The sequence below is a fragment of the Erpetoichthys calabaricus genome, chromosome 8 (assembly GCF_900747795.2).
Source record: "Erpetoichthys calabaricus chromosome 8, fErpCal1.3, whole genome shotgun sequence".
Taxonomy (NCBI): domain Eukaryota; kingdom Metazoa; phylum Chordata; class Cladistia; order Polypteriformes; family Polypteridae; genus Erpetoichthys; species Erpetoichthys calabaricus.
In genome coordinates this window covers 81,587,426-81,601,706 of record NC_041401.2, presented here as the reverse complement: position 1 = coordinate 81,601,706, position 14,281 = coordinate 81,587,426, and the positions used below count along the sequence as shown (strand labels likewise).

General features: G+C 38.7%; 1 protein-coding gene across 1 annotated transcript in view; it reads right to left on the bottom strand.

Annotated features, from left to right (window-relative positions):
- The window catches only part of LOC114655762 (unconventional myosin-XIX), a 75,995-nt gene that overhangs the window by 6,751 nt on the left and 54,963 nt on the right, over positions 1–14,281 (bottom strand). The window contains exons 19-21 of the mRNA XM_028806978.2: positions 14,050–14,153; positions 12,380–12,549; positions 2,126–2,255 (exon numbers count right to left, since the gene is read on the bottom strand). Of these exons, the coding sequence (XP_028662811.1) occupies positions 2,126–2,255; positions 12,380–12,549; positions 14,050–14,153 (404 nt within the window). The remainder of the gene's footprint in view (positions 1–2,125; positions 2,256–12,379; positions 12,550–14,049; positions 14,154–14,281) is intronic.

Sequence of the window (14,281 nt, the reverse complement as noted above, 5' to 3'; positions counted from 1 at the left end):
AATATTAAGAGACATTTTTGAAGTATTATTCAGTAAAATGTGATTTTATACTACTGGAGTTTGAACAGTTCCCATACCTGCTTGTCCATTTCAAGGACAAGTAGCCGATGACCTATCATGTTTTCCTGTGTTCAAGTCTACAATTTGCTCCTTATACATCTATCGTGGTTCTGGTTCCTTTCAGTTTCATAAGATTTTAATTATGTTTGCAGTGTCACTGTGTGAAGATATCCTTTTAATCAAATGCCCAATTCAAAATTGATATTGGAGGTAAATACATCAAATTATTTTTTTTTTTAAGTGCAGCGTGTTTATTAATTCACTGAAGCCCATGTCTTTCCTGTAATTCAATCATTTGGCTGTTTCCCCACATTAAAATTTCAAACACTTTGAAAAACAAGTATATACAAAGAATCTTTACTAAGTTACAATGCTTAGTAACGAAGGGCCATCTTCATGTATTGACAATACCTTCTTGGCATAGCCCATGACACAGGGTTAATCTGCTTCCTCAGCTTTTCAGTAGGATACAGAAATACCAAAAAAAAAAATGAAGAAAAATATACATATATTTATAGACAGCAGATGTCACACACATGTATATATGAAAAATCATGTCAATTATTTGCATTTATTCATGTAGAGAAAAACATTTTTGAAATCTTGTTCTTTGTCTTGTTTCTTAATTTATGTATGCAGTATGATAAAATGTGAACTTTAAAATATATATCACCATTCTGAAGACACATCTAACACTAACCCCAACTCAACACTCTCAAATGTTTAAACGGGTTCAGGGTTAAAAGGGGTCTTGAATCTACAGTTCAGGTGCACTGCAGGAACTAGCACTGGACTAACCATCATTTTACTGCAACCAATTTTAAAATTGCCAGTTAACCCGCAAGGCACATCTTTGGGGTGCTGAAGGAAAACAGGAGTATCTGGGGGAAACATTCATGCAGATGGATACTAGGTACAGGATGTAAACTTTTCTCAAAACTCAAAACTTATCTTTTCAAGCTGGCATATCAATTATGAATTCTATACTCTTACTGCCTGTCATGTTTGTTTGTTTACTAATTATTGCTTTGTGATTTATCATTTTCTTGTTTTTATTTTATTAATTATTGTTTAACTTTATTGTAAGGTGACCTTAAGTGATAAGAAAGGCGCCTATTAAATAAAATGTATTATTATTATTATTTCTTTGGGAAAATTGATCCAAGAGGCAGCAAGAACCAAACAATTTCACCACTAGGCTTCTCACATCTAAATAGGTAAACTGAAACTCTAAGATACCTGCATTGCTGCCGTAACATTTACCTAACAAATATAATATATAACCTAACTAAATACGGTTATTTTGATATCACAATAATAACAGAAAATATTTTACCTGAATATTAACACGTAAGATATATTCTCATAAGGGAAATTCACAAACTCATGTAAATTACATTTACTGAAATCAACACTGATTTGAGAAAAGCTAAGTTAACAATTATTTAAATTCATATAGTTCTTTTCTCACTACTCAAAGAGCTTTACATAGAGAGTGGGGAGCCACATCAACAACCATTAATGTGTACCATCCACCTGGATGATGCGACAGCAGCCATTTTGAACCAATACGCTCACCACACATTAGCTATTGGTTCTCAAGGGGTTCAAGACAGTTAGCCATTTATAGACAGAGGATGATTATGGGGCCAGAATGACTAGACTGAGGTGGACAATTTAGCCTGGACATCGGGATACACCCTGCTCTTTACGAAGGATGCCCAGGGATCACAGAGAGTCAGGACCTTGAATTTGCATCTCATCCGAAGGACAGCACCATATTTATAGCAGCGTTCCTGTCACTGCACTGGGGCATTGGGATCCACATTCAGAGCAATGGGTAAGCTCCTCCTTCTGGCCTCACCAATACTCTTTCAGCAGCAACTCCAGCTTCTCCTTGTTGGCCTTCCATCCAAGTACTGGCCGAGGCCAAACATACTAAGATTCAGATGGATTACAGATTCTGATTGTATGCAGTGTGCCTGCTGGCAAGTTAAAACTATTAAGTTCAGTTTACGTTAGCACAGATACAGGAGTGCTGGCTTATACCGATTTCATTTCATACCTGCTTGTATTTGTGTTGCTGCTCGGTTATGTCTTTCGTGCTGCCGTTTCTGGTATCGTCTCCAGCTGCACTGAATGCAAAAGGCCTTCTGAGAAAGAAGCCGTGTTCTGGCATTTTCAAGCAGTTCTAGCTTTAAAAAAAAAAAAAAAAAAAAAAGATAAGTAACAATCACCCTACACACAGCCCTCCTTTACTTACATGTTACAGTTACAAGCAAAGATGCAATTATTTAGATGAACATAATTTAGTATTTTAAGGCACACATACACATTATCTTGTATTATACTGAAGAACTTACACAAATTACCAAATGTAACTATTCAGAAATATTGGGCAAACAGAAGAGGGATGGATGGGAGCTCCAACATTTTTCATCATCATTTTTTATTAAATCCAAAAACTTTGCAAAATACCTATAACATTAAACACATTTCACGGCTTTTACAGTACAGGTAGACCTTCCCTAATGCAGCACCAATAGGACCCCGAGTAGTGCTGGATTAGTGAAAATGCCGAATCACAAAAGGATCAGGTCTAAACAGTAGCTAAACACCTCATAATACCTTGAAAATACCATGTAAACCAGTATAGATTGGATAATAAAGGAAACATGAAAAAAGCAAATGAAATTTTAATGACGTAATGTACTGTACAGACACAGGTAACATGTTTAATGGGTACAGGTAAACAACAGTTAACCACCTCATCCTACCTTTAAAATATCAGATAAAACAATGCAAGTTGAATACTTGCAATAAAAAGAAATGTTAAATGAAAGGTAAGTGAAATTTTTATGGAATAGCTAAAGAAACACACAGGCACAGGTAAGATTATGATTACGGGGGGAATATCTTACTCGGCAGTAATGACAACTATCGGATAATCATGTCTTGTAGTCGGTGTATTGTGTGGTAAGAGCACCATGTAGTGCTGCGAACCACAGCCAGGCTCTTCCCAGAGTTTCCACTGTGTAAATCATGTCACACGAACAAATAACCAGGTTAATGAAACAATGACACTCAGGACCCATATTGGATATAGAAAAGTTGCTTATGAACTGGATAAAGCACCACACCCAAAACTGAATACCCCTGAGCACTGTGACGATCATGGCAAAGGCACGGAGCCTATTTGAAATGTTAAAACAAAAAGCTGAACCTGAGTATGATGTGCACTTTACTGTTAGCTCAGGATCGTTCTAACACTTTAAGAAGTGTGAAAGTGAGTGGCTGTAAGTGCACATGTGAAGCCAGCTGAAGAATTTGTCGAATAGTTAGACAAACTTACTAGGGAAGAAGGATGTTTACCTGAATTAAGTGGGTCCACTTAATGACGGAAATCGCTTTACAAATGTCTGCTCAGAACCATATGAGGCTGTTAAGTGGTCCATACTTGTAAATGTGGGAAACAAGAAAGTTGTACTTACCTGTGTTTACAAGAGTGTGCCAACACATAAATACAGTCATATGAAAAAGTTTGGGGACCCCTGTTAATTCTTTGGATTTTAGTTTATCTTTGGCTGAGCTTTCAAAGTAGCAACTTCCTTTTAATATATGACATGCCATATGGAAACAGTAGTATTTCAGCAGTGACATTAAGTTTATTGGATGAACAGAAAATATGCATCATAACAAAATTAGGCAGGTGCATAAATCTGTGCACCCCAACAGAGATATTACATCAATACTTAGTTGAGCCTCCTTTTGCAAATGTAACAGCCTCTAGACGCCTCCTATAGCCTTTGATGAGTGTCTGGATTCTGCATGGAGGTATTTTTGACCATTCTTCCATACAAAATCTCTCCAGTTCAGTTAAATTTGATGACTGCCAAGCATGGACAGCCTGCTTCAAATCATCCCATAGATTTTCGATGATATTCAAGTCAGGGACTGTGACGGCCATTCCAGAACATTGTACGTCTCCCTCTGCATGAATGCCTTTGTAGATTTCAAACTGTGTTTTGGGTCATTATCTTGCTGGAATATCCAACCCCTGCGTAACTTCAAATTTGTGACTGATGCTTGAACGTTATCCTGAAGAATTTGTTGATATTGGGTTGAATTCATCCGGCCCTCGACTTTAACAAGGGCCCCAGTCCCTGAACTAGCCACACAGCATGATGGAACCTCTACCAAATTTGACAGTAGGTAGCAGGTGTTTTTCTTGGAATACGGTGTTCTTCTTCCGCCATGCAAAGCGCTTTTTGTTATGACCAAATAACTCAATTTTTGTCTCATCAGTCCAAAGCACTTTGTTCCAAAATTAATCTGGCTTGTCTAAATGAGCATTTGCATACAACAAGCGACTCTGTTTGTGGCATGAGTGCAGAAAGGGCTTCTTTCTCATCACCCTGCCATACAGATGTTCTTTGTGCATATTGTGCTGAATTGTAGAACAATGTACAGATACTCCATCTGCAGCAAGATGTTCTTGTAGGTCTTTGGAGGTGATCTGTGGGTTGTCTATAACCATTCTCAAAATCCTGCGCATATGCCGCTCCTGTATTTTTCTTGGCCTGCCAGACCTGGGTTTAACAGCAACTGTGGCTGTGGCCTTCCATTTCCTGATTACATTCCTTACAGTTGAAGCTGACAGTTTAAACCTCTGAGATAGCTTTTTGTAACCTTCCCCTAAACCATGATACTGAACAATCTTTATGTCATTCTTCAGAGGAGAGTCAAAGGTAAGCACAACTTGCAATTGACCACCTTAAATACCTTTTCTCATAATTGGACACACCGGTCTATGAAGTTCAAATGTTTGCACAGCCAGTTTTTCACATTTGATTTAATTTCATCAACTAAATACTGCTTCACTAAAAATCTTTGTTCGGAAAACACCCCAGTACTCAGATGTTCCTAGGAAATGAAAGACATACCACTGTTATCTTTTTTGTTGAAAGTAGAGTAAATTATTATGCAGGCTGAGAGAGGTTCCCAAACTTTTTCATATAACTGTAGATGTAGCACATCTAAATCGGAGCACAGCAGGTGGGTGCAGTTGGCCTGGAAATTCTGAAATTGATGCCGGATTAGTGAAGGTATACCTGTATCTATGTGTGTATATAAACAATTTACTGAAACCAGAAGCAGTCAACCAATTGTGTTACAAATCAGCATGGGAGATTGATATTGTCATACACACAAACCTTCAGCCTTTAATAAAAAGGATAATAACTGGAAATGGTTCCATTATGGTGATTTTTGAATGTTTGTATTGCTGCAACAGTACTTTAAGTGTGTCACCACAATACATACATCAATCATATAAACAAATGAGCAAATCTGAAAGGGATCAAATACAGTTGTGTTTGAAAGTTTGTGAACCCTTTAGAATTTTCTATATTTCTGCATAAATATAACCTAAAACATCATCAGATTTTGACTCAAGTCCTAAAAGTAGATAAAGAGAAACCAGTTAAACAAATGAGACAAAAATATTATACTTGGTCATTTATTTATTAAGGAAAATGATCGAATATGACATATTTGTGAGTGGCAAAAGTATGTGAACCTTTGCTTTCATTATCTGGTGTGAACCCCCTTTGCAGCAATAACTGCAACTAAACATTTCCAGTAACTGTTGATCAGTCCTGCACACCGACTTGGAGGAATTTTAGCCCATTCCTCCATACAAAACTGCTTCAACTCTGGGATGTTGGTGGGTTTCCTCACATTAACTGCTCGCTTCAGGTCCTTCCACAACATTTCGATTGAATTAAGGTCAGGACTTTGACTTGGCATTCCAAAACATTAACTTTACAGTAATCCCTCGCTATATCGCGCTTCGCCTTTCGTGGCTTCACTCTATCGCGGATTTTATATGTAAGCATATTTAAATAACTGTATATCGCGCATTTTTTGCTGGTTCGCGGATTTCTGCGGACAATGGGTCTTTTAATTTCTGGTACATGCTTCCTCAGTTGGTTTGCCCAGTAGATTTCATACAAGGGACGCTATTGGCAGATGGCTGAGAAGCTACCCAACTTACTTTTCTCTCTCTCTCTCACGCTGACATTCTCTGATCCTGACGTAGGGGGATTGAGCAGGGGGGCTGTTCACACACCTAGACGATACGGACGCTTGTCTAAAAATGCTGAAAGATTATCTTCATGTTGCTCCCTTCTGTGCAGCTGCTTCGTGAAGCGACATGCTGCACGGTGCTTCGCATACTTAAAAGCACGAAGGGCACGTATTGATTTTTGATTGTTTGTTTTTATCTGTCTCTCTCTCTCTTTCTTTCTCTGCTACTGACGGAGGGGGTGTGAGCTGCCGCCTTCAACAGCTTTGTGCCGCGGTGCTTCGCATACTTAAAAGCCAAACAGCCCTATTGATTTGTTTGCTTTTCTCTCTCTCTCTGACATTCTCTGCTCCTGACGCGCACTCCTTTGAAGAGGAAGATATGTTTGCCTTCTTTTAATTGTGAGACAGAACTGTCATCTCTGTCTTGTCATGGAGCACAGTTTAAACTTTTGAAAAAGAGAGAAATGTTTGTTTGCAGTGTTTGAATAACGTTCCTGTCTCTCTACAACCTCCTGTGTTTCTGTGCAAATCTGTGACCCAAGCATGACAATATAAAAATAACCATATAAACATATGGTTTCTACTTCGCGGATTTTCACCTTTCGCGGAGGGTTCTAGAACGGAGGAGGGATTACTGTATTCTTCTTCAACCATTCTTTGGTAGAACGACTTGTGTGCTTAGGGTCGTTTAGGGTCGTTGTCTTGCTGCATGACCCACCTTCTCTTGAGATTCAGTTCATGGACAGATGTCCTGACATTTTCCTTTAGAATTCTCTGATATAATTCAGAATTTATTGTTCCATCAATGAAGGCAAGCCGTCCTGGCCCAGATGCAGCAAAACAGGCCCAAACCATGATTCTACCACCACCATGTTTCACAGATGGGATAAGGTTCTTATGTTGGAATGCAGCATTTTCCTTTCTCCAAACAAAATGCTTTTCATTTAAACCAAAAAGTTCTATTTTGGTCTCATCCATCCACAAAACATTCCTCCAATAGCCTTCTGGTTTGTCCATGTGATCTTTAGCAAACTGCAGACGAGCAGCGGCTTTCTCCTTGCAACCCATGCACACCATTGTTGTTCAGTGTTCTCCTGATGGTGGACTCATGAACATGAACATTAGCCAATGTTAGCGAGGCCTTCAGTTGATTAGAAGTTACCCTGGGGTGCTTTGTGACCTCGCCGACTATTACACGTCTTGCTGTTGGAGTGATCTTTGTTGGTCGACCACTCCTGGGGAGGGTAACAATGGTCTTGAATTTCCTCCATTTGTACATAATCTGTCTGACTGTGGATTGGTGGAGTCCAAACTCTTTAGAGATGGTTTTGTAACCTTTTCCAGCCTGATGAGCATCAACAACTCTTTTTCTGAGGTCCTCAGAAATCTCCTTTGTTTGTGCCATGATACACCTCCGCAAACGTGTTGTGAAGAGCAGACTTTGATAGATCCCTGTTCTTTAAATAACACAGGGTGCCCACTCACACCTGATTGTCATCCCATTGATTGAAAACACCTGACTCTAATTTCACCTTCAAACTAACTGCTAATCCTAGAGGTTCACATACTTTTGCCACTCACAAATATGTAATATTCGATCATTTTCCTCAATAAATAAATGACCAAGTATAATATTATTGTCTCATTTGTTTAACTGGTTTCTCTTTATCTACTTTTAGGACTTGAGTGAAAATCTGATGATGTTTTAGGTCAAATTTATGCAGAAATATAGAAAACTAGCCGCCGCATAATCATGCTGCTTTTTTAATGATTTTTAAGCACAGGGAAAAAAATGAACATTTGCAAAATCCGTAATTTAATAAACCACCAAGAAAAGTAACATTGCAACAATGCACGCTATGAACCAACATACAATCATCGTTCAGTACGCACTGCCTGCTCATGTGCCCGCCCCCAACTCTTAACCTGAGTCGCTTTCGTCTGTGCACTTCTAAGCCACATTGTCTTTTCATTGTTCTTTGCGGTTCTGGCTGTTTGTCTATATATAATCCACCAAGTCACCCGACCATGGTAGTAGGGAGGTGGAGGGTGGGGGGTTGTACAAAGGGCAGGGACGTAATCAGTGCGAGCGTATGACCCGCACTTAGTGGGGAACAATTGCAAGCCCCAGTCTCCATCACGAGAGGGTAGACACACGTTGATCCATTCAGTGTAGCACGCGTGCAGTACCGGACATCCAAGGGCATCACAGACCTGTTAATGCTCAATCTCACGTGGCTGAAAGCCACTTGTCCCTCTAAGAAGTTGGACGCCGACCGCCTGGCGATCACGTAACTATTTAGCAGTAGGGAGTCTCATTCGTTTTCGGAATTAACCAGACTAATCGCTCCACCAACTAAATACATCCATGCAACACCATGCACAGAATCGAGAAAGAGCTATCAATCCTCTCTGTGTCTGGGCCAGGTGAGGTTTCCCGTGTTGAGTCAAATTAAGCAAAATTTGTGTGTGGTGAGTTGTTGCGTCCGGGCACATGAGCAGGCACTATGAATGCCTTGAGAGCTTGGGTGGACGCATGCCGGGGAATAATGAGTACAGTAATCCCTCGCTACTTCGCGGTTCACTTTTCGCGGATTCACGACTTCGCGGATTTTATATGTAAGCATATCTAAATATATAACGCGGATTTTTCGCTGCTTCGCGGGTTTCTGCAGACAATGGGTCTTTTTACTTGCTTCCTCAGTTGGTTTGCCCAGTTGATTTCATACAAGAGATGCTATTGGCGGATGGCTGAGAAGCTACCCAATCAGAGCACGCAGTTAAGCTCCTGTGTGCTGCTGATTGGCTCAGCGACGGAGTGTTGCATTAACCAGGAAGTCTCATCTCACTCATTCAGCATTAACATGCTACTGCTTCAGGGGCCATGTCCAAGCACCAACAGAAGATGCAAATGATTGCAGAAAAGGTAAAAGTTTTGGATATGTTGAAGGAAGGGAACAGCTACACCGCTGCAGGACACCGATTCTTTTTATTTAAAAAGGAGGAAAAGCATATAAGATCTACGGCCGCAGTGTCCTTTAACCAGGGTGCAAAACGAGTTGCAAGTGGATGTGATAAGGCAGTAGTCTGGATGGAATCTGCTTTAGGAATCTTTGCAACAAGGTCGACGACGTCATGACCGCCTACAAGCTGATATGTGTACTTCGCTATACAGTAAGTGTAAACTTATCTACCGATTTCATATTGCTTAGCAGTTGTCCCTGTTATTAATAGAGTAAATGGTGGGTTGTAAACAATACAGGGAAGGTTTAAAAACGTCCAAATACACGTTAAATAATTAAATAAATATGGTGTCCCTACTTCGCGGAAATTCAGTTATCGCGGTCGGCCTTGGAACCTATCTCCCGCGATAAGTGAGGGATTACTGTATCTATATATTTTCTTAGATATAGACAGTGTCTGATGTGTGTTTGGTGAATTGTTGCAGTTTGTAAGTTAGCAGTTGTGATGGTTTTACACTCCAGTATATTGCGGTGAACGCTGGTAACAGTCAGGCGGGCAGGCGTTCTCGTCCCATGCTCTTAGAGTTGGTGGGCGTGTCTCTGTATCGGTTCGAGTTGTTGGGCGGTGCTCTGTCGTTTGTATCTCATGGTCAGATGACTTGGTGGATTATATATAGAAATGCAGCCGAAACCGAAAAGAATAATGAAAAGTCAACGTGACTCTGTGGTGCATGTGTACTGTAGCAAAGATGAAAGCGAGTTGGTGAGTTGTTGTGTCTGGGCACATGAGCAGGCACTGTGAATGCCTTGAGAGCGTGGGTAGATGCGTGCTCGAGTTGGTGGGCTGGGCTTTGTGAGTTGACTGACATGGCTATTTTCTGCGTATCCCATGGTTGTCTCCCGGCAGTGTGAATGCCTCGAGAGACATAGTGTCCTTGTTTGGTGAGTTGTTGCAGTTTGTGAGTTAAAAGCTGCGATGGTTTTACATGCTGGTAACAGTCAGGCGGGCAGGCGGGCGTTCTCGTCCCATGGTCTTAGAGTTGGTGGGCGTGGCTCTGTGTTGTCGGCGTATCCCATCGTCTTAGCGTTGGTGGGCGGGTCTCTGTGAGTTGGCGGGCATGGCTATTTCGTGCGTATCCCATGGTTGTCTTGCCTGTTCTGTCGGCTTAGTGAATTATATATATAGATTCTAAAGGGTTCACAAACTTTCAAGCACAACTATAGATGATGTTCACAAGGCCACAAAGTCAGCCAGATGCACTATAGTCTATGTTGGCATACACAAATGACAGGGAGACAATGCTAGTGGCGATGATTGCAGATAAGCAACAAACCCCATTACAACTGTCTCTCATTCTTGCAGATTCAATCTGTATAAAATCCACAGATTCAGACCCATAATTGACAGAGTATGCAGCATAATTCCTGATTAAGGCTTTGGTCTTGTCAAATCTTGATTGCTACATCTCTCTACCAATAGGAGTATCTGCATGTGCTATCAAGCCATTACAGAGGATTCTAAATACAACAGCACATCTTGTCTTCAACCATATCACTCCTCATTTCATGTAACACTGGTTCCCTGTTGCAACACATATTAAGTTCAAATTCTTGATTCCTGCCAAGAGTAGTTAATGGGTCAGCAGCAGTGCATATAGAGACAGTTATGAGGTCCAATGCTCCTTTTCACCCACTCAGGGCTGCTACTAAACAGCATCTGTGTTCTGCCACTGGCAAGGTAAGCAGTGTTGAGCTTCACAAGGACCAGGAAGTGAACATAGTCAGGACAAGAAGAGATCATGAACTAGGAACTGGTTAATTTAACTCTGGATAAATTACTTTTTCACACTGCACCACTTATGATGATGTCACATTATGTGACACTTTGTCATGGAACAGTCATCTCATTCAGTCATATCAAATTACATGACTGAAAAATCACAGCCAAATGTCACATTTACTGACCGAGCACTGATCATACAGCGCAGTTGTGCTTGCCCTTTATCCGGACAGCCAATAGCATGTTGCCTGATGGAGTGGCACTTTACAAAGGGTTAACAACTGCAGTGAATTTAGCAGCAATCTCTGCCCAAGTGCCCTTTAATTATTTCTTCTGTTCTGTTACTGACTGACTGACTGTTACGGTAAGTAAAATACGAGGCATCAGGCAGATAAACTTCATTTCTGTTTGTGAGGCTCAAAACACATGTGTTCGTTATTCCTCGTCACTGCATTCTATGCATTGTACTTCTGGAGGAGCATTCATTGGTTTATTGGTCTGTCAACTTTCCTGGGTACACAATCCCCTCCAACTAACGAGAAAGTAAAACTTGTCTGATTTTATCCTTGCCAATTGCAGACTAGTTAGTCTTAGTTGTTAGAAATGTCAAATTAGATAATCAACATCATGGAAGTGCACTGCCAACTCCTTAAAATTATGTAAATGAAGGCAACAAAAATAATCACTGGAATTTAGTGTTAGATAACTCTGTTTTTTCAATAAATGAAAATTTAATAATTGTTCTCTCATATGCCCTTTCACTAATACATGTATTACATTATTCCTGGAAATCTGAACACATTCAGTGTTAAAAACATGTGGGCAAATATGGAATAGTGCTTATGCTTATACTTTTTCACTTTAATATACTTGAAAATTATTCTTTGGCCTCTTACTAGTTCAACAACTACGAGTAAAAAAAACACAGAAAAACCATGTATTTTCCAAATAAAGTAACTCTGTTACTTAGTTACCTGCAGCCTCACAATACCTTTAATACAGGTAGTGTAACAAATTAAAGTTTACTAAAATTGAAGGTTTAAATGTAATTTTACATAGATAATTAAATAAATAAAAAGTAGCTTTATTATTTTGTATTCCACTTGTGCAACAAAAATCTAAGGTAATATAATATGGCATACTAAAAAGCTCAAGCTAGGCCACAGGGCATCTCTTCAAAAATAATATTTTTAACTTTGTTGCATGGAAATCTGCTTAGACAAAAATTAATTTAATTACTTGTCATGTTACGGAAAATGTAGTAGAAAACAAAAGCATGAATACCCTCTTTGCCATCAGTAATGTTTCTCTTGTTTTCCATTTACTACAGGTGCATATGCATATCAAGAAGTTAAGACTCAACATCAAACCACTGATTATTACAAAAAGGCAATTAACTTATGAATAACAACATAATACTAAGCTTAAAATTTTATACAAATCAAGGTTAAATACAATTGTTTATTTAATCAAAGAATTCAAAACTTACCATCAAGTGAGTCATAAAGACTTTAGTTTTCCCACAATGGACAAGCAGCCTGTGACTATCAGCCTGGTCACAAGATGTAAGATTTAAACCTTTGCTTGACAAAACTGTCATGAGAATGACCTGAACTGCTTCACAGGGCATATCTTCAGCATTCTCCACATGATCCTCCACTAGAGAAAAGAATGAAGCGTACCGGATTGACAAAATGTGACACAGCAGTTAAAATAAAAATGAAAGCAAAAAAAGGCTTAGTGGAAAGAAACAGCAGCATTTTGTAATTCAAAAACAAAGTAATACAGTAATGTTAATCTGAGCAATATTTTGTCAAAAATAAATTTTATTATCACCTCAAACAATGTTTCAAAGATAACACGGCAAAAGATACTAACATGCACTTGGCGGCTGTTATGTAAATAAAACTCTTCAATTTGCACAGGGGACAGTTATTTGTCGGCCTGTCCATTTTTGGAGGTGCTATGTTGTATCATTTGTGAGATTTATGTATTATTTTTATGTATTACTTTATTTTTTTTTTGCTGACAATTGCTCCAAAAATAAACAAATGTGGACTGAGCAAAGAACTAAACCAAAGCTTTAAAAAACTTAGTTAACTACATTTAACACATAACATTTATACAAATTTAAACAATTTTAAAAAACTAATCTTATTAAGATAAGTTTCAAGCAGCAATGTGTTTTAAAAAAAACTGATGACATGCAGTATGCACTTTAAACAAAAGCATGGAAGCACAATTATTAGAGAAAACAACAATGCAGTTTTATGCATGCAGTTTGGAAACAGCTGCTGTAAAATATATCAAATATTGTTGAATTACCGGTAAAATCGCCGTAACTTTCATAAAAATAAACACTGGTACCTTTCAAAAATGCATCATAATTCAGAAAAGACTGGCTTGGTTTGTATTCTCCCTCTTATGTCCCTAGTATTTATAGAAGTCATATGATGATGATGGAAAATGGATATTTTAATACTCATTTTCAGTTCATCAAAAACCTCCATTGGTGAGGCACTCATCTCTCCATATTTCAAATAACACTTAATATCCACACACAACTGATCTGAGGCTCAGCTGACTGTGTAAACAGAAGGTGAAAAAGGCTATAGGGGATTTTATTTTTGTATATGTGTGATAATGACCTGCAAGTTAGGCCAAACAAAGGTCATTATGGGGTGGGTTGTTGTATTCAGCCTTAGATCAATGAAGTGTAGCCAGTGCACGGTTTATAATGGCTCAAGATGTAAGTAAGTGAATGGAGAACTAATGCTATTTTGCATTAATCAAAATTTTCACAGTGGAAAACATGTACACAGGTTAACACGTGTAGAGAGAGTGATGGAGTATCCCTGAGCAAATTTCTTACCAGTGGCAAATATAATGTAAATCTCTCCTTTAACAGCCAATCATGTACTGTATAGAGTTTACAGGCAAATAAGACGACTTAGAATAACTTCAAGATCATCTCAAAATAAATATTAATTGTTTTGCAATTATGGGTTTCAATTTAGTAGACATTTTTCATTTTCCTAGTATTGGTGCCACAATTAGCCATTTAATATAAACTACTAACTGGAAAATATTAAACACTATTAAGCTAAATTCTACAAATTTCCTAACAACTCATCAAAGAAAGGAAACTGAAAAATTCACCTCTTCTCTTTTTGGTGGGTGAGCAGCCAATTGCAGTCAGCCTCAAAGACAAGTGTTTTTTTCCAATCACTCCATAACGTTCTAGAAAACTTAGGTAAGGAATTCTGCCAAACATAAATAAAGAAATAGCAGTTAAAAGTCCCAAACAGTGACCATACTTTAGAGTATGTTATCTCTATGAAAGTAAGGATGAACATATTAATTCATTATAATATACCAAAATCATCTTGTT